At 39.2% G+C, this 23,652-nt stretch overlaps 2 protein-coding genes across 3 annotated transcripts; one reads left to right on the forward strand and one right to left on the reverse strand.

Annotated features, from left to right (window-relative positions):
- Window positions 1-159: 159 nt before the first annotated feature.
- LOC139609254 (leucine-rich repeat, immunoglobulin-like domain and transmembrane domain-containing protein 2) lies at window positions 160-3,287 on the forward strand. The gene is made up of 3 exons (XM_071463576.1): window positions 160-305; window positions 526-1,307; window positions 1,523-3,287. Exons 1-3 carry the CDS (start codon window positions 196-198, stop codon window positions 2,308-2,310), a joined length of 1,680 nt encoding a protein of 559 aa, XP_071319677.1. The 5' UTR covers window positions 160-195; the 3' UTR covers window positions 2,311-3,287.
- Window positions 3,288-4,573: 1,286 nt separating this feature from the next.
- Window positions 4,574-19,468, reverse strand: LOC139609076 (cadherin-related family member 1a-like). 2 transcript variants are annotated; one of them, XM_071463327.1, is made up of 17 exons: window positions 18,815-19,465; window positions 18,282-18,377; window positions 17,835-17,980; window positions 17,706-17,756; window positions 17,221-17,310; window positions 16,953-17,039; window positions 15,603-15,719; window positions 14,355-14,498; window positions 14,187-14,265; window positions 13,987-14,087; window positions 13,677-13,880; window positions 13,108-13,260; window positions 12,215-12,379; window positions 11,463-11,530; window positions 9,356-9,584; window positions 8,578-8,832; window positions 4,574-6,359 (listed from the first exon to the last, which is right to left on the reverse strand). In XM_071463327.1, the coding sequence occupies exons 1-17, from the start codon at window positions 18,873-18,875 to the stop codon at window positions 5,817-5,819; spliced, it is 2,589 nt and encodes an 862-aa protein (XP_071319428.1). In that variant the 5' UTR covers window positions 18,876-19,465; the 3' UTR covers window positions 4,574-5,816. The 2 variants fall into 2 exon arrangements, with proteins under 2 accessions (XP_071319428.1, XP_071319429.1); XM_071463328.1 differs by having other exon boundaries at window positions 6,218-7,293; window positions 18,815-19,468.
- Between the last annotated feature and the right edge of the window lie 4,184 nt (window positions 19,469-23,652).

Consider the following 23,652-nt stretch of genomic DNA (forward strand, 5'->3'; position numbering starts at 1 on the left):
GTCTGAGGAGATCAGACAATATATTATATAGACAAAGTGGACCATTGCTATAAATACACCGCTTCTATGTGTCTCAAATGTCATTTGGTGTCTTAAGTGTTACGTCAAGGAAGATTAAGGTAATAGGCTTTCTTCCATGCAACCCATGGGCTTGTCCTGCCCTCACAGGCCTATTTCACATGCTCCACCAGGAATATGGACACCTTTTATGTTGCATTACATATTGCTTTGGTTTTTTATCTTATCTCCCCTGGATCATCAACTTGTCTGATCGGCTGCTCCTGCACAGATGACAACTTGGGAAGGTAAGTTACCACTGAAGCCATACAAACTTTTAATAGCAGGTTATGTTTTAGCCATAACCCCCTTTTAGACATACGTGTTATCTTAAATGTTACCTGCTAACCAAATTGTTTTAAAGTTTACCAACACTATCCATAAATTTGCACAAATGCCATGTGAAGATAAAATATACACTTGCCATTAGCTTTTATTGTCCAAACATATCCTGTTTTACCACTCTAGGTCTTTACTATGTATGGAAACCTCCATGGGACACATACCAGAAGATATACCACATGATTTCACTAAAATCCGAATTGAAAAATCCCACCTGACCGAGTTACAGCAAGGATCTTTCTCTAACATTAGTGCCTTGGAGTTCCTCTGGTTGAATTTCAATGAGATCACGTTGATGAACATTAAAAGCCTGGAGGGGCTCACCAGACTGACAGAGCTGAGGCTACAAGGGAACAAGCTGACTTCAATCCCATGGACAGCATTTCAGGACACGCCAAAACTTAAGATTTTGGACTTGAAGCACAATCGACTAGACGTCCTACCTGAATACGCCCTGAGACACTTACCTGCCCTAACCTACTTAGATTTATCTTTCAATCAGCTTAGTGTCATATCAAAAGATGTCTTCACTAATTGGCCTCTTTACCAAACAGCTGAAAAAGCATGGGGGAAAGAAGGACTGGTTACCAATGTGGTTTTGGCACTACATGACAACCCCTGGTTGTGCGATTGTCGCCTCAAAGGCTTTGTTACATTCATCAGGTCGGTCGGCCCTCCCATCATTCTGATGAATTCTTATTTGATGTGCGCAGGCCCCGCCTCCAAAGCAGACAAGTTCTTCCATGAGATCCAGTTAAAAACATGCATGAAGCCAGTGGCCTCTGCCCCAGAGACTAACATCACTTTACCTCTCGGGGCAAATGCAACACTCACATGCTTAGTCAAGGGCAGGCCAGGCCCAACCATTCAATGGATGTACAGTCTGAAGATTATAAGAGGATTTGCTGGTAAGATTTTTTTTTTTTTATCACTACCATCCATTAAACTGTTGTGAACCTGCTGTGGGAGCACTTAGTGAGGTATATCTTGAACCTTTGGGCTGCATCTGCTTTATGAGAAGATGTGGCAACAATACACTCTTGAAAGTTACCCAACCAAGTCTTTATCGGTTTGAGCCTCTGATTTAAATGCAGTACACTGATGCTCTGTTTTCTCCTTGCAGCTACCGAGACTCACATAGACTCAGAGACTGTCTCCTCCCAGCTGGTGATTCCCTCTCTTCACCTTGAGGACCGAGGACTCTACACCTGCACTGCTAACAACTTCATTGGCAACTCCTCCGTCAGCATCATGGTTGACACCATCTCCATCAACTCCTCTGCTCCTCTCCCTCCACCTGTCCCAATGTTGTCGTCTGATGAGAATGCCTACATTGACATCCGCATCGCCAAGCAGACAGTTTACGGTATCACCCTTGAGTGGTATGCAGTGACAGACAACCCTGCAGAGACCTGGTTCACCATCCACTTTGGCAAATATGATTCACCTAAAAAGGAGATGATCTACATCGGCCCTGGCATCAACAGCTACTCAGTCAGCGACCTGCTTCCTGTCACCAAATACGAAGTATGTGTGACCCTGAAGAACCATCCACCGAGGGAAGGCCAGTGCATCGTGTTTGTGACGGGAAGTGACATCAGTGAGCTGGAGCAAAGAGAGAGGCTCATCCACATTATAGTCATTGTGTGCGCCATGGTCTTGGCAGTGCCAGTCGGCATGTATGCCTGCACCACGGAGGCCAGGTTCAGCTGTGTGGAGCGCTGTGTGGATCTGTGGAGGAAGCGCAGGCTGCACAGAGAAAACATGCAGGGGACGGAAAGGCAGGGCACCTTTGACAGCCTGCAGGCAACAAGTGATGAAGGCCTGTGCAAGGAATCGGAGGAAAAGCCAAAAAAGAAGGGGAAGTCTGAGGATAGGCCCAAAGGAGGGAGTGCAGCTCATCTGTACTAGAATCAAAGTCAAGAACTCTACATAAATGTATACCTCTGAGTGTAGCCCCAATTTGTGTCTCTCGTATCATAGAGTAACATTTAAGTAAGAGAGCTTCACACCAGAATTTCTGAAAAAGAAACACCCAGCAATTAAAAAAAATTAAAAATTGACAAAACTTGACGCTATTTCTTCAAACCCTTTAAAGACGTTTCTAACCATCTGAATGTATGACTCCTGTATGGCTCTGTTTCCTACCCTATTTCTTGTAAAACACAAGAAAATATTAACCTCTTATTTTGTTAAAAAAAATAAAGTAAAGGAAACATCAATACAAAGAAATATAGGTGATAGTGAATTCTTTGAATTTGGTTCAAGTTGTATAAATTGTGCGAGAACATCTGTCATTTCGAGCTACCATCTTTGTTTGTATTAGGAAACAGAGTTGCTGTAGGAACAGATAAATACTCTTTTTTTTTTGTATTTTTTTTTCAGAAAACTGAATGCTTACTGTAGCTTTGTGCCTCAATTTTATGTTAATACACGAGTGGCACAAACTGGAGCTTTATTGTGTATATAGTCATCCTGTAAATATAAATTTTAAGCTATAAGTTCAAAATGGAGATGCCTTTCTTCCTTATTGTAGGGAGAGTTTGTTATTATCTGTGTTAATATACTTGTGCAGAAGGTTTGTGTTAAAATGCATTTGATATTTCTTTGAGTTATTATTTTTTCTTAATGTTTTGATACTGAGTACGAAGACAAACACTCCTAAATTAAAAAAATGTACATAATCAGCACTGTATGCATTTCTTTATTGTTAACTTCACCAAACTAAATTGTAATAGAGTGGATTGTTTGGGGGGTGTTTTGTTCAGCACATTTATGTTGAAACAAATGAAATTTTTTTTTTATTGTTCTTCTTTTTACATACTCCAGATTTGCTGTCTTGTAAAGGAATGAAATGGTATTTTATGTGGATTAAAGGGAATCAATGATGAATGCTGAGACATACTGTGATTTTTTAGCACAATCACTCAGAGGATTTGTTACATAAGCGGTGTTTTCCCGTGCATTTATGCATACACTCGTAAGCAGATTAAAGTGATTTTCTATCTGAATCCTCGTCAGCAGGACATGATATTTCCATTTAATGACAGCTCTGAGCTCACTGTCTGTACATCAGTCACACAGGCAAATAGGGATGTTGATGTTGCATTTTCTGTTAGTTTTGCCATCACAGATATAATGTATAGTCAGTCCATAACCAAAGTGGAATCATTATATCAATTATTGCATAGTCATAGAATTGTTGATCTTTTAACCTATAATTAAACAGACATTAGTTATTTCTAAATATGATTATATGATTATGTAAAATATACAAATATATAATGAGAGTATAAAGATTTTTTCAACACTATATATTTTGAGCAGTGGTGAAAGAGGAACTCAGATCTTAAGTGCAAATACAAATGATAAAATAGAGGTAGGAATGCAAGTAGAAGTTTTGTCAAGAAGTCCTTACAATCATACTGCGTCATACTACATTATCAGCTAAATGTACTTTAAGTATCAAAAGTAAAAGAAAACTGCCCCTGTGATAAAATAAAATTATATCTGACATTATGAGATTGTTAATTCTGATGCATTAATGTGTAAGCAGAATTTTTCCGTTGTTGCCTCTTGTGGTGGAGCGAGTTTTTAGTTCTTTATATACAGTTATGTAGTTTTATCCAGTGTTTCCTAAAGTTTTATCCAGTGTTTGGGCCCCTCCCAAGCATCTGCCACATCTAGATATGTCTAGTTTTATTTTAAAGGGTCACCAACCAAAAAATCTGAACAACTGGTTTAATCTTTAATAATACACTGTATTTTATAAGTTTGTTATCCATATGGTTTTGTGTAAAATCGTTATTTACAAAATGTCAAATAAATATAGCTGTCAGATAAATATAGTTGAGTAAAAAGTACAATAATTCCTTCTGAAATGTAGTGGAGTATAAGTATAAAGTAAAACTAGAGTAAAATTGTACTTTTGTACATTGAATAAATGTTAGTTTACAGTTTAGCACATTGGCCTTTCAAATTAATACAGATTTTACACATTATTTATTCATATTTGTTGCCTTTGATTTACCATGTTGTTTATACTGGAAACCTTTGCCATTTAGTTGTATTTTTTTCTTTACAAGAAACTTAAAGTTTAACAAACTACAAACTAAAATAAAGTGTTCTAAACAAAACTAAATTGAACAAATCCAGCCTGTGGACAAAATGGAGCATGAACCAAATTATTTTCAAATATTTATTCAAAATCAAGACAGTACAAAGACGGTACAAATATGTTACTTTATAGGACCAGGCAATTGTAATTTACAGTTAAGATATATAGTTTATCTCAACTTATTTAGATAGTTATAAGTTAAGATATAGTCAGATACAAGATATTCATTACAGCGATTAAATTGTATGAGCCTACATTTGAAGGCATTGAAGAATAACATGGAAAGTAACTGTGTGTGGACCCTAAATGTTCGACACAGATTCTACATTTAAACATGTATATCTATAAAGGATATGTCCAAGCAAGTTATATACATAGCAATCTGAGCTTGAAAATCTCAAGCATACGACTAATTTTTACCAACAATATCCCACTAGTGGAGTTAGATGGTTTCATTTGTATTTTGTGTTATTTACTGCTGCAAAATACAACTGGGGAAATGTTCATATTTGTCATATACAGTATGTGTATTCAAAATAATGAAAATAATACAGTGCTGTACATTAAAATTGGACCAATGTAAATTTATATAAAAGCATTTTTCTAGAATTGCACAATCAAATAAAAGCAACTCAGCTCGTGTTACTGTGAAAACCTACAGTGGCACATTGTAATCATACAAAAGAGCAACTTCTCAGCTTTCAAGCGGCTGATGTAACACAGTAAAAATATTAACACACAGGTCCTTTAGCACTTTATAATAAGCTGTGGTGTTTTTCCTGATTGTGTCATTCAGCTGCATGCTTCAGTGAGTGAAAGAAAGAAAGTGTTTTTTTTTAGGATTTATTGGGTGAAATCCTAACTGTGTTGAAAACACCACAGAGTGTTGAACATTATGCTTTTCAGGAAGTTATGCAACGTATGTATTCACAGTAAGTCTTTGTAATCCTCTCCCTGGGCAATTTACAGTGGTTCTTCTTACTGTTAAGATGATGTAATCCTCCTCAAGATGGCAGTGTGGTGAATTATCTACTGCACCACCGACAGACTCCAGCTCTCTCCTCTCTTCACCTAAGCCAGGTCAGCTGAGGATGCAGTGAATCCCACTTGTTTAATATCTCCTCTTAAGACATAAATATCTGTAAACCTTCCAGTTATACCTTTACCCATCAATAATCTAAAGGTAGGGCCACCCTACCAGATCATCACAAGGTTTAGGCGAGAACTCTTCAACAACAGATGAGCTAAGAGCAGTAGAGTTGTCAGAATTGACTTGACAACCTTAAACAAGACGTTTGTGTTAATAATAACCTTGGTTGTTCTCAATGATTTTCTGCTCAAGCTTCATTTTAAGCTCCGACACTAAAGCAGAACTTATATTTCCCTCTTTGCGGCGACTAGATTTAGCTTTCTTTGAGCCTTTGGAGGCCAGTGCACCAGATATCGTTGGGACCGCCCGGGGCCTCTCAGTGGGCCGAGTGTTAGATGGAGGCGGAGGGGGAAGACAAGGGGCACTGGGGGGTGGAGGCTTCGGCCGGGGGTTGCCGGTGTTCCGCTGGGGGCTTCTCTCTGGGTCGCCGATGATGAACTTGTCTGCAGGGTTGTTGAATTTGACATTGGGCATCTTGAAGGTCCAGGGCTGCTGGTCCTTGGGTCGCCTCTTAATGATGCGACGGGCCGGCATGATCCTGTTGGACTTTGAGTTGCGCATGTACATAGCCGTAGAGATCAAGACAGTCACCCCTACCAACACACTAATGATAACAGTGACCATGCCTAGAGCTCTCATAGGATTGTCCCTACTTTTCATTAAAAAGGCCGCCATAGGCCCCTTGAGAGGAGTCTGTAAAAGAGCACAAATAAAGTTGTTTAAATCAAGTCCAAGGGACTGAATCCAAGCGTTAACGTAGCATTTGTCTGAAGCATGCAAGCATGAGAGATGGATGAGCAAAGCACTGACAGAGGAGGCCCGAACAACATGTCTACAAACAATGCAACACTTCCACACTCACACTCAGTCACCCGTCTCTCTCTGTCCTACCGTACAGGACTGCTCATGCAAAGCTAAGAACTAGGCACAGCACTAGTTGTTGGGAATGCGTCTGGCAGTGCGGTGCATTAGGATTTTTCTTTGGCATGTGACTGATGAGGGCTCAAGAAGAATGATGACAGTTCATGAAACCAAAACGGAGTGAAATGCATGTTTGTGTGAGAAAAATAGAGATTAAGTGAGCAAATCCAGGTTTAAATCCCAACTAAAAGGCTCCATTTTAGTCACTTTGACAACCAAATAGTCTGAATCATGCTCTAGTATTATCTCTAGTGTTAAATAGTTAAAGATGAGATTTTGGTAGTGTAAAGATCCATACTATATTATGAGAAATATTTTGCATTTAGAGCATTTTTCCAATTCAAAAAAATTTGAAACAAATAAAAATAAGGAAAATAGAAAAAAAAAACTTCTATCTTATTGTCATATTATGTGCTCCAGTACTCTTTTACAGACAAAAACCAACCAGTAAAAAAATAAATGTTTTTACATGTTATGAATGAATAATGGTGCAGGTGTCAGTTATTTCTCACTTGGCTCTGCGGATCACTTTGATATAGTTACTCTCAGGGTTGATGCGTGACTTTTTCACTGCGTTACAGTACAGGATTGTAGATATGCAGATCGTTAGTAAAATGAGGGAAGTGACAATGCTGAGAAAAATTCCAAAAACAGTCAGCGGACGCTTGCTGAGGCCCATGAAGTATGTAATAATTCGACCTTTGATCTGAAAAGCACGATACACAACACAGAAACAGAACCAAAAACACTGAGTCATGTCATCATGAAGAGTGAAAGAATGAATACATAGTGAAAACATGAAGTGTTAGAAAAAATATGGGTTAATGTAAATGACTGAAAACTGTAAAGGATAATGCGTCTGCTTATTTATATTTTATACCTGGTGTTCAAATCTCTCAAAGAGACCAAAACCAACATTAATTTATCATACAAATATTATATTATCTGTGTAACTCCACCCGCCTGATGCTCTGTAACCTCCCAAACTATTAAAAACACACAGAAGACCAAACCATTCATTATGATGATCATGGCCACTGTAATTTATTCTGAAAAAAGAAAAATGGCTGCAGTTTGTTTGTAAAGGGTGATGTCACATAGTACTTGTACATTTAGTTGTGAGTTTCACCTGCCAGAGAGGTTTTTATAAATCCTTTATAAAGTATGCCTTATTCGAAAGTGGTACTGCAATATGTCACTCTAATGCAAAATTTTGGCTTTTAAACTCCAGTGAACACTATATATTTGTATTTTAGAACTAAATCAAACAGCTACATGTAATGGGAAGGGATGGCTCATCGCAACAAACCCACAGAGAATTATGACACCTCTGCAGCTCGACAGATATTTTTAGCCTCTTTTAGCTCAGTGTTTTGGTGTTACAGCACTGTGAAGTCACTGCTCTTATCAACCTTGTTCTCCACCACAGCAGGCAGCCGCTTTTAATCGAACAGGCTGCGATAAACCAAACGTGATGGCAGACATATAAAGTTAGCAACTAGTCGGAAAATATATAAAGTGGAACATATAAATATATTTTATAAAGAGTTGGTCAAGAGTAAAATATAACTAAAAGCTGAGTGAATGTTGGACTTACAGATGGACAGAAACATAACTCCAAATGAATGTTAATATTGCTCCATGTCCTCTGGGTGTTTACATAATGTTAATTTAATGTTGCTTTAATAGATTCTGGACAACAATAGAGGTATAGCTAAATGATGACACAGACCTCACTTGTTAGGTTAATGATTTGTTGGTTTTGGTCTCTCTATGGGATTTGTTGACTATAATAAAAGCATGAAGTTGACCAACATTATCCTTTAAAGAACATGAGATTAATGAAATGTGACTGAAACAAGGAGGCTGAATTAGCAGCTGCATAGCATGACAGCAATGTCTATCATCATATGTTAAACTGCTTGAATCTAGAGCTCAGGCTTGGAATAGAAAGCGCTGCGAGCATGCTGCGACTCAGAGCAGGTCTTACCGCCTCGGTGATATCGATATTGACCACGGCTGTTGTGCTGAAAGAGGGGAAGCCTCGGTCCCTGGCCTGGACCACCAGGGACCACTTGCAGTCCTTCTGCTTGGTGATGTTCTGCACAATCTCCATGGACTTGATGAACGACTTCAGCTTAATCTCCCCGGTGTCAGCGTTGATATCAAATGCGTTGTCAGGATCGGCTGTCATGATGGAGTACTCAATGACGTTGTTTGGAGACTCTGCATCTTCATCTACTGCCTGTAAAATGTCACAAATATGTAGTTTTCTAAAGTTTCCTAAAACAGTTGGGTGCTGTAGTTTTTAGCTAATGTCACTAAAAGAGCAGGAAATAGTGCATTTGTTGGGAGCTGTTTTTAGCTGCAGATCAATTAAACTTAAACTACAGTTTAAACTACAGTGGCCATGTTCTTTGTAATGAAGGGACTTGTCACCCAGTACAACAGTATGACTCAGTGATGTGTTTATTATAGTTTTTTGAGAAATGGCACACTCTTGCACAGAGGAGTAAGTATTTTGATGGGATTTGGCAATGATAAGTAAAGAATATCAGCCTTATATTCTGGTTTTGGCAATAATTACTAGTCCTCAAACATGAAAATTAAAATAAAAATTCTAATTTTTAATATTTTTTTAACATAAAGTTATGATTATTTGGGTTATTTGTCCTTTTTATATTGGCAGTCTGCGACTTCCACACAATGTGTTTTTATCTACTGATTTTGAAATATATTTTCAGTACAAAGCTAGAATGATAATGTACCTCTACTCTGACAGGTGTACCAATGATCATGGTCTTCTCCAGGAGTTTGTCATCAAATTCTGGAGAGTGGTCATTCATGTCGAGGACAGTGACAAAGACCTCGGCCAAGCTGTACTTCCCCTCCGAATCCTGAGCCTTGACGTAAAAGTTGTATTTAGACCTGACCTCTGCGTCCAGGCTGGTCCAGGGTTGCGTGGAGATGAGTCCCGACGAAGGGTGGATGGCAAACCTGCAGGTTGAGAACAGTTCAGACAGTGTATGAGTCACAACACAGCTGTCCATTCTGCGTTAAACACATCCCACTGAACCAAGTGTTTCTAAGATAGGCATCCTAATTCACAGCGCAAGTGATATTTACACTGCATCACATCCTGTGAATCTCTTCATGACTCACTCTCTTAATAGTTCACTCTAAAAAGCAGACTTCCATACTGTATTGCAGAGAGCATGTTGTAAAAATATATTTGATGGTTTACAGGTTAATCCAGGTGATTTAACAATACGCAGACAGAAAATGTTTTGTTAATGTAAACAGATACCAAAACAAAACCATTTGGCACAGAAACCTCTAAAATATTTATCCTCTAGTTGGTCAAGGTGTTCCAAACTTAATTTGTTTCATTTCTTTATTAATTTTTTCATGTTTCCTTTTTTGCTACACAACATGTGACTTTCCCCCTTGAGCACCATTAAAGTCTTAGTTATTGCTGCCAGTTATGTTATATTTTTTGTCCTGAATATTTGTTTGTTTGTCTCTTTGATTTTATTGCCTTTACTGAGTAGCTACAGTTTGGTCTTGTCGGCTTTGTACATTTTCAGTTTCAGGTTGATTTCTGCACAATGTTGTGTGTTTTTCTTTGCTGTATTTGTCTTTATCAGATAACTGAGTGACTACTGAACAGATTTCAGTAACATTTTACAAAAAGTTAGGATAGGCCAGAAAATAATGTTAATGTTTTGTCAGCATTTGCACTTTTTGTTTGATTCACAGGAACTGGGGTGTACAGGGAAAAACCTTTAGATATTCTGTCTGGATCTCTTTCTTAAACACATGTAAGCCATGGCTATTTTTCCCTGAACATTTTTATTATATTTATCCACTTGTCACCAGATTTAGTAGAGAAAATACTCAGATATATTTTGATTTGAAGGGTTTTTAATATCTTTTCTCACAGTGTATGTTATTCTAATAATGGTTTGCCAGTTCTCCTGGATATAGGCTTTTTGACATAAACTGTCACAATTTTCTGTGAAAAAACATACAACTTCAACCTAATTTTAATGACTAAATGTTTTCTAATTCCAAAGGACTCATGTAGAATTTGAGATTTCAAATTCCTAGTGGTTGTATTAAAAACCAGTGCTGTTGCAGACGGCAACACATGATGGTACACGCCCTGCCATGTGCACCAATGTTCACCAAGATCGTTCATTATTTCCTTTGCCTTCAGAACAACTTCAGATATGTTTCAATCACTAATAACTAATGTAAAGAGTTATACAGCATTTGATGTGGATTTGTGTTTTCAGAGTACTTTCTAGTTCAACATTGGGCTTAGTGCCATTTTATTCCGCCGTCTTCTCCATCTTGTTTTCCACTGTGAAAATTCACAAGTTGCCATGAAACTGATAACTTTCGCACAATTAACTCAGGTCGCTGTCTGCAGACTAGCATAAATTCTCACTTTTCCTTCAGTGCACGCTGCCTTGCTTTTCAAAGCTGCCGTTTCTGTGGCTCCAGCTGTCACATTGCATGTTAATTGGCTCTCCCTATGTGAGACGGGCCAGGCTGTCTATTTTTAACCCTCCAATCCAATTAGGAGATTAGCCAGCATCTTGCAGCCATTTTAGAGCTGGCTGTTTGTGCAGCCGAGGGCCCAATCAAACTGGTTTCCCGCTTACCTCTTCCATCAAAGAGACAAAGATGAATCAAGAAGAGTGTCCTGTTGACTGAGTTTACCAAACACCCTGAACCTCGGAGCAGCCTTGAGTTGCACCATAAAAATAACTTCTTATTCTATGAAATGTGCTTTGTTGAAAGGCAACAGTTAAGTATGTGACCATCAGATCAAACCTTAACTGGCAGGAGTGAAAGGTTTTTACTTACAAATCTGATCCTGATCCATAAATCGTGTATTTGACTTCACCCCAAGGCCCCGAATCTGGATCATTTGCCTGGAGGACAGAGATTAGAAGCAGAATGCTTATAGCTCATACAATCAAGTATATAAAGAAAAGTAAGTAAATAATCTTTTTTTTTTAAAATGTTCACTTTTTCAACAACAATATCTACCAGTCTGAAAAATATAATTAGATACAGTCACACTGGTGGACAGAAAACTCAACCAAGGTGACTGAAGGTTATCAGTTTAAATGGTTTTTACTGGAGCTGATTGAGCACCACCAGCTAGGGTCTTAAGCTCATGTAGAGTGGGTGGGGTGGGCTATAAGTCTCTTCCTGTTGTGAGTGAGGATGGAGGAGTAGGTCAGCATGATTAACCTTGGGGCAAAATTAAGCTTTTTACACACTGCGTAGCTTGGCCATACTGCCTGGCTGCAGGATACATACAGCAGGACAGAAAGGATGAGACAAATGTGCCAATATTTCTTTTGATAATACCCCTCCCCGAGGTGTTACAGAAAGCACATGCCACAGTGTCACATGCAGACATGAATTTCATAATGAGGAACAACAAAAACAAAGCTGGGAATGGTGGAGCTTTTTTTTTTTCCCTCTCTGGCAACAACCTTGCTTTCACCTAAAGAACTGCACAGAGCAATATGCATTTATTGGAGGATTGATGGATTATATAATCACTTTGGTCAGGACAGAGCAGAGCTTAATCATGGTTGACTTACTGTTACAGTCGCAACGCTGGAGCCTCCAGGGGAATTCTCAGGGACTCTGGCGATGTAATACTCGGATGTGAATTTGGGGATGTTGTCGTTTGTGTCCAGCAGGTTGATCACGATGTCAGCTGTCGCACTGAAGCGCTCAGGAGTGTCGATCTCCACTGCCAGCAGCTGCACACAGACACATGCAAAGCGTAGTTAGATTAGTGCTGAAATGTTTAGTCGATAAAATTATGAGTTTCTTAATAAACATCCACACTAGTGGCTCTGTGAGGCAGTAATGGTCATTGTAAAACTAGTTTTTAATATTTAGCTGTTGTGGTTAAATGGAAGTCAGTGTAATAAATGGGCCAATGGATGATTATAAAATGAGAAATTAACAGGTTTGTAAACATTTGCTAACATGCAAAGTGAGAGTTGTGATAATGTTATTAATTTTTAAAGTAACTATTGGACAAATTGGAATAAATTTTGACGTGCTTTTCTTAGTGCTACATGAAAAGTAAAGGGGTCAAACGCAAAGTTCGCAAAGGCCAAGAATGTCTGCATCAGATTTCATCAACAGTTCATACATTTCGTTATCTACAGCAAATGTCAACATGCTGGTGGCACAAGAGGAAAAGTCAGTGGATCACCGAAGTCAGTGGGATTCATCCTCTATGGTATAAATGTCAGGAAAATTTCACAACATCCAGTTGTTGATGAGATATTTTAGTCTGGACCAAAGTGGCAGACAGACAGACGGCCTTTGCCTTCCCTTGAGCATGGCTAAAATTTGTCGACAACAATTATCTTGACAACAAATATCTCTGGGTTTTGGGCATGAAATTCAATTCAATGTGGGCTCTAAGCAAAGCAAATAGAAAGAGAAGTAAACCAAGTTACTAAGAAAGTCTAACCTTAAAAGAAAGGGTTGGTCCCTTTTCATAGTCGATGCCAGATGTGTCTTCCACAATGATGGTCACCTGCGCTTCATTAAGGACTGTCTGGGGAACCACTCGCAGCACTCGGCTCGGCCCCACAAGTCTCAGTTTAAATTTAGCGTTTGCTCCCTGCACAGAAAAATAAACAGCAGAATATAGGAAAGATCTGACCATGACTTCACGAAACCTGGATGGATATAAAGAAATAAAAAAAAAATCTGGCAGATAATGTTACATGACTCATTTAGGCAGGAGGGAGAGAATAAACATGATGGCGTCGTGAGTAACATTTTCATCTTGAATTAATGAGCAGATTTTATCAACATTTTAAAATGTTGCGTAACTGCTCACACTTTAAGGCTCTTCGGCAGATATTTATGCAACATTGTACCCAGAGGTATGAGTGCATCTGTCAGCAGAGGAACGAACTCAACATGGCAAGGCAGCATTCATTTGAAATGATCAAAGAAGCAGCTTTTGTCAACATTAATCTTCAAATAACAAAACACCTAAAGTGAAAGAGTGAACTTTGGGAAGAAACCTACCTGATCGGAGTCATTGACGGTGATCTTGAAGCCCCGGAGGATCTCCCCTGCAGGTGGATGCTCGTACATTGTAACCTCAAACTTGCTCTGTGGTCCATTTTCTCCGTAAAAAGTCGGAGGATGATTGTTGAGATCCACCACCCGCACTGTCACCATGGTGATGTCGTAGTCCATCAGCTGATCATTTGGTCCTACCTCAGACGCCTGGGGTTAGAAATCACATCAACATCAACATATTCAGCATGTTCAGCAGTAAAAGCAAATCAACCCGTGTGAGATGATAGTGTGATTCCCGAGACATTAACATTACCTTGACTTTAATTTCATACAATTCGTTTTTCAGCAGAGATGGATACGTTGTCAGGGTGATGCATCCACTGGTGCTATTTATATCAAAGACACCATCACTACCTGAAAGGTGAGGACAGAGGTTGTGTAAATGTGATAAACAACAAACAAAGTACACAAGACAGCTCAAACTGGAATTCATTCTTGATCAATGCTTCTTACCATTCATGATGGAATAATGTATGGGGTTAGGATTGCCTTGATCTCCATCTTTAGCATACACAGTGAAAATTTCAGAACCCTGGAAGAAAAAAAAAAGAGACCTTACATAAATAAAATGAATCCTCTGATCGCCATCACTGTTGTGTAGAGCATAAGAGGAGGACTTACAGGAACTGAGACTTCGTACACGTAGCCAAAGTAAGGGGTTCCTACGAAGGATGGAGGCATGTCTTGGGAATCCATTACATTAACTGTTATAGTGGCTGTGGAGGTCAACACCTGATGCTTTCCCTTGTACTTTCCTCCTCCATCCTGAGGGGGAAGAAAAGGGAGACAGAAAGCTGAATTATAATGAATCATTATCAACACATTTGATTGATACTTTTATCCAAAGTGATTTATGATAAAATAACAAGATTTCACTGAGGACATTCTCATTTTACATTAGGAATTATGTGATCTTTGTGCAGACAGGCCCTTCTCGCCACAAGTTATTTTGAAATCCCTAAGAAAATATCTAATTTAAGCAAAAGCACTTTTTACTCTTTTAACCAACTAAATGTTTGGAGAAATGACTTATTGCTATGATTAAAGATTTCCACTGGCTGGGAGTGACCAAATGTCTTGAGTTTGAGTTTGATTTCTTATAACCAGCCAAAGAGTAACGTATAAAACAATATCAAATTAAACATTGGCAGTACATGGTTCATTTTCAAATTGGCTCAGTAAGATATTTTCAGTCATGTTGGTTGGATGTCTGGCTGTCTGTGCAATGGGATGTAAACCTCTTCATCCTCAAAATTCAACATAATGGGAAACAGTGGAATCTGTAATTCCATTTGCATGGCTGTGTTCATTATGTTCCTATGTTACGTTCATATATTATTCATCATGCTGCAGTGAGTGCGAAAGATGCAGAGGTTTCTCTGCGTGGACATAATGTAGTCATGGCTTTTCTCAGTTTAACCATTAGTGAGTTGATTGAATTGATGGAAATGATTGAGCCAATAATTTTATACACAGATTTTATCATGGCTTTAACTTCTCAGTATCCAATTTGTCATTTACCAAGCATGATTAAAGACAGGGTTTTAAGTGTCTATATCCACAGTATGTTAGTCTCACACAGAGCGGAGGTACACCGCAGGTTACTCCCACTGGCAGCAACACTGTCACAACCCCTGGTTCCTGTGCCGCCTTATTTTCTCATCAGTGTTGCCTTGTTTCATGTGCAAAATCCCACAGGCAACACATCATGAAAAATGTTCCAGTTTCCGACTGATTTCAATTGGACGACCACCAGAAAAGACGTCAGCCCTCTCAGAGAAAGGTAACCACAGGAGCACACGGATGAATCTGAAACCTCTTTGCCACGTTGCTCACAGGGTGAACGTTTGTTTAACAGCGACCTCTCACCTTTGCGACCACTGTCACAAAATGTGTTGGTGTAGTCTCGTAGTCCAGAGTCTCGCCTGGTTTGACTCGAAGGATCCCGCTGTGGCCGTCGATGGTGAACTTGGCAAGTGGGGAGGTCTGACAGGATGACAGCAGACACATGTCTTACTTGAGGCTACCAATCAAGTGCAATCAAGCTAATTTGAAAGACGCTTCTAATCATTTATCAACACACTTCCATCAGGATAATTTTGTCTCGTAGTTAACACATAGTTAATAACTACTGTGCTGTCAGCTGTTGGCCCGGACCAAACCTAAGCCCCTATTAAGCCTTCAATGCCTTGCTCAAATGTAATTGAAATTTAATCCACCAAAGTAACACCATTTCCAGACTGCTCTCTGGTACGAGATTAATCTTTCCCCCTACACACACTGTCCCATCACTCGAACGCCCTTTTCCTCCCTCCACATGGTGGCACAGCTCTCATGATGTCAGCTCAACCTCTGATGGTGCCCCCTCCATGTTAGGGCCACACCAAGCCAGTTATTAGTATCACTATGAGGATGATAATGATGCAGTCGTAATAACATAGTAATAACAAAGAGGAAACGGGATCAAGCTATGAAAGCGCATCAATAGGAAGTAAGTGCAAAAGAGTGAAAAGATAAAAATAGGAAGAAACTATAAAAAAAGAATGAAATGCTTGGTCATGCTACTAAAAAAGGTTTTGGGATCTGAGAGGATCAACTTGTTGGCAGACTTCAGGGCGAAGTCCAGGATGCAGGAGTTAAGAGGTCCAGAGATGTAGGATAAGGCCAAGCTGTTAACGGCTCTATATGTGCTTAGTAAAATCTTACAACCAAGTCTGAATTTGACTGGAAGTCATGTGCATCAGGTAAGAATAGCTGTAACTGTTTTAGCCTAGGTTGCTTTAGGTCACTTCTCCATGCACGTGTTGCTGTAAAAGCCAAGCTGCTGCGTTTGGAGAGAGCCATTTTTACTTTTTTTGCCTAATTCCAGAGTAAAGATAGATGCAGCAGTCTGAGTGAGACAAAATAAGCATGAATGAATTATATTTTTGTAGTGTACTACAATGTTGAACCAGACACGTGTGGATAAATCTTTTCACCTGAGCATCAAAAACTAATTTGGAGTCAAAATAAACAAGATTTATTGTTTGAATTCTAACGAAGCACCCGTGGTGTTCATTAAATTTAGTGGTAGCCTGGGGAAAACACAACAGAACAGCCTTGGGTAGCCTTGTTGTTTTAATTCATCCAGCACTCAATTTCACCAAGACATGAGGCTTTAGAGAGGCCTCAAAGCTGTGCATCATCTGCATCTGCATAACAATGAAGCTGTAAAGTCACCTGTAGATAATATGAGATGCTGCCTCCTGAGCCCATATCCTTATCCACTGCTTGGACTCTGTAGATGCTACTTCCCGGAGCAGTGTCCTGGTAAAGAGACAACATTGTTTATAACCCTAAACCCCCTTTATTCTCTATTATTATTATTTGTTTGACTCAGTCGTCAGATTTCGAGTTATTGATGGCACAGCAAGGCCTATAGAAGGGATTCATTGCATCAGTTGTATTACATTATTACATATAGGTGTATTTGTTTGATATACTGTACCTCTGGGATATCAATGATGAAAGGCAGGTTTTGAAATTCCGGTGGTTCATCGTTGGCGTCTGTGACAAACACTCTCACTGTCTCAACAACCTGAAAGCAGGAACAAAAATCACAAAATCTCAACCATGAATAAAAATATCTTCACAATAAGGAATTCATTTCAAGGCTATATCCTCAATTAAAAAAAGAGAGATAATTAACTGGAAGTGATCAGAAAAGATTATTTTCTTATATTTAAATGCATTATTTTCTCAAGTCCAGATTGTAGTCATGGTAAATTTCCTGCTGTTTGCTTTCAGTCTGTCATGGCACATATTTTGCAGGAGCAGATCTCAAATATCTTTTTCACAGATGTATCTATTTTTGTTTTATTTCACAGTTAGATTGTGTCATAGACACATAATGGAGATAATGAAAGTAGAAATGGTGTGATTAATGCAGTGAAGGCAGTCTAAACAAAAATAAATCACATAAAAGGAACTTACTTTATTTCGACCATCCGTGATGCTCACCAGCACTGAGATTTCACCTTGTGTCTACAGAGAAAAGATAAATGTCACAGTGAGCGTGGTGGTAACAGATTTTCAAAACAACAGTCTCTTTAAGAGGCTCACCTCTCTGTCGAGCTCCTGAATTAGAGTCACATTTCCAGATTTGGGTTCCACCCTAAAATATTCTTTGGAGCCCTTTTCAAAAGTCAGACCATATCGCACCGGGTCCCCCTCTGGATCTGTGCCATTCAGGATGTATATCTGTGTACCTGTGTGGAAATTTGACATGCAAATACCTTCATTTCATTTCTCAGTGCTTATTATTCAGTGTAAATGGCACGTTTCATAATCAGGTCAGATGAGCCACCACCCATATTGTTTTCTTCCCGCAAGTCTTGACGTACGTCACAATCCAAAAGGTATTACAGTGATTAGCTGGAGCCTCATAGGAGTGCAATGATTTCATCGTTACACTAAGGCGCTAAAATAAATGCCTTTAAATTACACTAAACTCATCTCATGGACCTATGACTGTTAAAAGTCACAGTCAGACTCGCATGTGAGACTTACCAACTGGTGTGTCCTCAGAGATGCTGAACAAGGCCATATTCCCATTTGTACTGCTGGGTCCATTATCATAAAAATATGGAGCATAGTCTGATTGCCCTTTAAGGGAAAACACATAAACATGCCCCAAGTTATCTCAGTAAAAGAGAAATAATAAAATAATGACATAACCTTTTAACAAGCTGCTATGTTTTCTATACAAATGTCACACAAGTCACACTGATTTGTCTATACTAAAGGGAAATGGTTATGTAGTTAAGTGATAACTGTTGCACTCACTTGCTAAAAAGGGCAGGAACCGAAAGCAGGGAGAAGGAGGATGGGCACAAATTATAAATATATTTGGAGTTAAGTTTCTACTATCAAAATACAAACAAACACAAAACCACACGTGTAAATATACAGTACACAAGCAGCAAGAACAGTCTACACTAAGATGTACGTGCCCTCTGAGTGTTAGAGGATTAACCAGATAAGAGCAAGGCAAGAAGTATTAGGCACAAACAAAGACGAAAAAAAGGGGAAAAAAATCCTACCAAAGGTGAAGTGAAGCAGGAGGAGAAACAGTAAAGCATGCGTTTTCTTTTCTTTCTTCATCCTGGTGGGGAGGTAAGGCTTGGCTGGCTCATGTGGAAGGCTTAGTGGAGGGAAAGCGAGCAGCGAGTGTCGTGCCCTTTCTGGAGGCGTCTCAGCAGCTCAGGAGGAAGAGGCTGGGACAAGATTCTCAGGCACTAATCCAGTGACGCATCCCTTCCCTCAGCAGACATCTTCTTCTACCAGGCTGCTCTCACTCTGATTCTCTCCTGGAAAACTACACATGGAGGGAAGAGAGTCCAGGTTTCACACAATGTGGCGTGATCATCACACCTCTGCACGTGTGACAATGTACACATGAGGCACTGCATCCACGGTTACAGCGAAACCAGGGACTTTGTGACACACTACACTTTAGGCTCACAATGAAGCGTTTCAATTCAGTGATGCTGTCTGCGTTATATTTAATTTACTCAAGTTTACACAGCGGGAACATCAAACAAACATCCTTTCTAGTCATGAGCTGCACAATTGTTTATTTGCAAACACACGGCACATTTGGCTCCTTTCACTGGTCTTATAAAGGGCTTCATCGAACTCATTAATCACATGTAACAAGTCCCACTGGCCTAAACTTCCTGCTCTCCTTGGCAACTCACTGACCACAAGCCTGAGCTCTGCTTGTGGACCTCTGATGCACTTACAGCCAAGAGGCTTTCTTTGGCGTTTGGAGTCCACATTCCCCAGGAAACCTGGTGACCTGTCAATCACTACACCTCAAGATACATGGCAACATGGCCCAAGGGGGTGTACTGTTTGATTTTAAATCTTGAGCTTCAAGCCTACTTGACATTTTCAGTTCAGTTTAATGTTCGCATGTCCTGTCCTGCACATGATGTTTGCAACTTTGCACTGTCTGAAAATGTAAGACAGTCCTCTGGTGTGAATCACTTGCATATTAAACTGGTCAAAACCAAAAAGCAGAGCTCAAAAATAAATAGCTGATCTCATTATAAAAAAAGAAAAAGACAAACACTCTGAGGGCCACAGTGAAAAACTGAGTGTGACGTTTTGATCGTGCAGCCCTCCACATGCCTGATGACGGTCTAAAGCCTGAAACGTCATACTTTTTATTTTTGAAGACAATTTCCACTTTGGCCTTGGGGGAGTTTTGCACCTTTCTGTTCGCTTGATTGACTTGCTCACGTCGAGGTGCAGACTTGTGTTCTCCTTGTATTCACAGGTATAAAAATAGTGCCTGACGTTCAGTGACACACTCGTACATCTCACTGGTTGGCAGCCAATGATAAATCTGCTCTTTTCACAAAAATAAATGAAGAATCTCAGGACTGCTCAGTGTTTATACTGGAATTTGATAGTAAAGACACAAGAATTATATGTTACTCATATTAATAACTGTGCCATACTCATTTGAATATATAGGAAACCCACCCACACAGACCAGTACCTGCTCTTTGACTCTCATCACCCACCGGAACACGAGTTAGGAGCTATGAGAACCCTGCAACTCAGAGCCGACAATGTGCCAAAGAGAAGGAACACAAATACTGAAGGATGCATTTTATGCTTGTGGGGGACCCTGACTTTGCGAAATCTCCTACAAGATCCCGGAGGAACACAGACAGTGGGTGGTTAAGAAAAGAATATGTGTCTGAAAGTATGATGGAGTGGATGAGTGATGTAAAAAAAACAAAAGAAAACAATTAGAATTACCACCTCACAGCTGTATGCCTTTGCAACTCAGGAACAGTTTCCCTGTTTGTCCAGAGTCTTATAGAATGATAACCATGTGTGAAATACTGTCATAATTGCTGTGTGAAGTCTTGAGTAATGGCTAAAAAGTGTTTTGTGAGGTCACCATGACCTTGACCTTTGACCACCAAAATCTAATCAGTTTGTCCTTGAGTCCACGTGGACATTTGTGCCAAATTTGAAGAAGTTCCTTCAAGGTGTTACTGAGATATCACATTCAAAAGGCAAAGGATTTTTGGTTTCATATTTGACTCTTACCTATGCCCTATCACAATAAAGGCATTTTAACTATATCCTTGGCTCTGTGCAAGTGCGCCTGAAGTAAGCTCAGTAGCTTCCCTTTGTCTAGGGTATGACTATGGTTTTTTTTTTTTACCATCTAATAAAGAACAAATTATTTCTGGTTTTGTCTAATTTGATACAAGGTATTGCTTGTTTACGTCTAGTGTACAAGAAAATAAAGTGTGAATGAGATTTGTATCTGTGAAAAAAATCTTCAGGAGAAAATCAAGTTTGTACATTTGTACATAAGACTTGCCTTTGTAAAAACAGATGTGCATGTGTAGAAGAGATATGAATCTGTAAAAACGAAAACAAGGTTGTGTGAATAAAAACTGAACAAATGATATCAGTGGTGATGAGGTAACAAAAACACTGAAAGTGCTTTTGTCGACATCTGTGGACAGATACTGAGCAGAAACTGAGGTTACATGTAGAAATTTGATCCCATTTTTAAACCTGAATCTGACATCTGTTTTGACGCTTTGTCTAATGGACACACAGGAAAGAGAACACCAGCAAACACAAATTCCAGAAAAAACATCAGCTGCAAATGACACAAAATTTTTAAATTCAGCTGTGAGAGAAGTTCATAGGCTGTGGCAGAAATCAACAGACAGCAGCCTAAGCTAAGGTAAAAGACCAATAGCAGCTGTTCATCAGTTACTAATAATAAATCACAATATTCATAAACATACAATTCATTCTTTTGACCATAAGGCTTAATGTCACATATATTATTCATGTGCCCAAGGACAATTAACTTTGTTGCAAATGTCATAATCTAAAAACAGTAAAGGCTTAAGTTCATTAGTCAGGCTGCTGAGGGTATACAGCTGAAATGACTTTGAGCCACTGGGAGAAATTAGTTACCTTACTAACGCCATAAATCCATAGTAGCTGTGTTGTTTACCCCCTAACAGGTCTCATCCAGATTTTAAATTGGATACAAGGTTAGAGATTTCAGACGCCTATTTTGGTGTAAGAAATTACAAACATTCTATGGCCCCGTGTCTGAGCTCCATTCATTGTTATAGAGCAACACACATTTTTAGGTTTTCCTTTTGGTTTCTAACTCTAGGGTTGCTTCATGTTCACATATTGACCAAATTGCTCTGGGGCACATGAATAAGAAATGTGAATTCTTAAAAAGGGTTGGGTTCTCCCTGACTATAAATAATATAGTGTTTCATCATGGTGCAGAAAAAATAAGACTAAAATTAAAAATGCTGACGTCATTATACGAGCCTATGGGGGAATTTATTCAAATGATCATGCAATGACTCATGTATGTGTTCTAGGACTACAATTGGACTTGACTTAATGAATAAGAGCAAAGCAGGAGAAGCATGCAGCATGTTCCATTTGAAAGTATTTAATCTTATGCAGTCAGTCAAGTGTGAGTGGTTACAGATGAGTGGTTATATTTTTTCAAATGTAAGAAAGCATACATACAGGTCAAACTCTATCATATTATTTCGAATAATGCAACAAACAATTCTAGTTCAAAAAGAACAAAGAACACTCAAGACACCTGTCTGAGCTGCCCAGTTCTCCACCTGTGCTCCTCAGGCCAGTCGTCATGTGACCCCCACATGTATGAAAAAAAAAATAAAAAATTGCAGTAATACAATTTGCATTTTCATTTACTTATGGGATGTTCTATAACCACATTAAAATGAAAATGGAAAGGTGTTTGACTGACCTGCTGTATGATTTATGATACATTGAGATCTGCATGTTAGAGTTGCTTTCTAATATAATCAAGTTTCAGAAGGTACTGAACCTGCCAGAATTCTCTGCTAAGTAAACATGGGTCTGGTAAAACCCAGATGAAGGTCGGCAGGTCTACATTAGCTTAGCACGACATCTTACTATGATGAATCTCGAAGAATCAGGGGAGGAACAAAATGTCACAAAAAATGTATCTAAGTATCTAGAGGGAGGTACGAATCAAAAAAAGGTGGAATAATAAAGAATTTTTGAACCTGAGAAGAACATATAGTGGGATTGTGTTTGGAGCAATCCCACTTAACAATCAACAGTGCGTCCCTGTACGACTATAACACAAAGTGCTTGTGAGATCAGAGTTAAGGTATTGTGGGTTAAAATGGTGAAACTCTAACCATAACACAACATGCACAGATTCATTTTCCTCTTTAAAGTCTCTCTCTCTGCCTGTCTCTCTCACACACACTGAATCAAACCCATGTTAAGCAGTAAAAACCTTGGGCCCTAACCAAATATTGGTCATCAATCTGAAAATGACTGACAGAGGGCAACGTTTATCCCCAGTAATGGCAGCTCTCTGCATGCTGAAGCTTTCCCCAATCTCATCCATTATTGCCCTCTTTATCCCTCCCATCTGTAGGGGTTTTCAATTCACAGTATATATGAATCATAGCTATCCTAAACATGAGCATGATCTGAGAGATTTAAATGCTGCCTGGCAGCTGTGTGCTCCACGTGTATGGGCTTTAATGAAGCACCTGCATATTTACAGATGTTAGCATCTGTTGCAAGTGCCCTGGTTTGGAGGTTTAATTTTAGAGGAGCGGCCAGATGGTGGACAAGAGGATTACTACGCTAAGCCTTTGTCATCAGCTGCTACACACTGACTGTTTATGGGCAAATACAAGGTGGACCCCCACTGGTCCCTCATAGTGTGGTCAGAGTGGCTGAGTGTGTGGATGACAAATGGTAAAATACACAAGTTTTTAATTACTTGGTAGCAGCACTGACTGTGGACAAAACTTTACATCATCTCTTCCCTCTGATTTTAGACCAC

The sequence above is a fragment of the Trachinotus anak genome, unplaced genomic scaffold (assembly GCF_046630095.1).
Source record: "Trachinotus anak isolate AG129_WGS33_773 ecotype Australia unplaced genomic scaffold, CSIRO_AGI_Tana_v1 ptg000025l, whole genome shotgun sequence".
Classification (NCBI taxonomy): domain Eukaryota; kingdom Metazoa; phylum Chordata; class Actinopteri; order Carangiformes; family Carangidae; genus Trachinotus; species Trachinotus anak.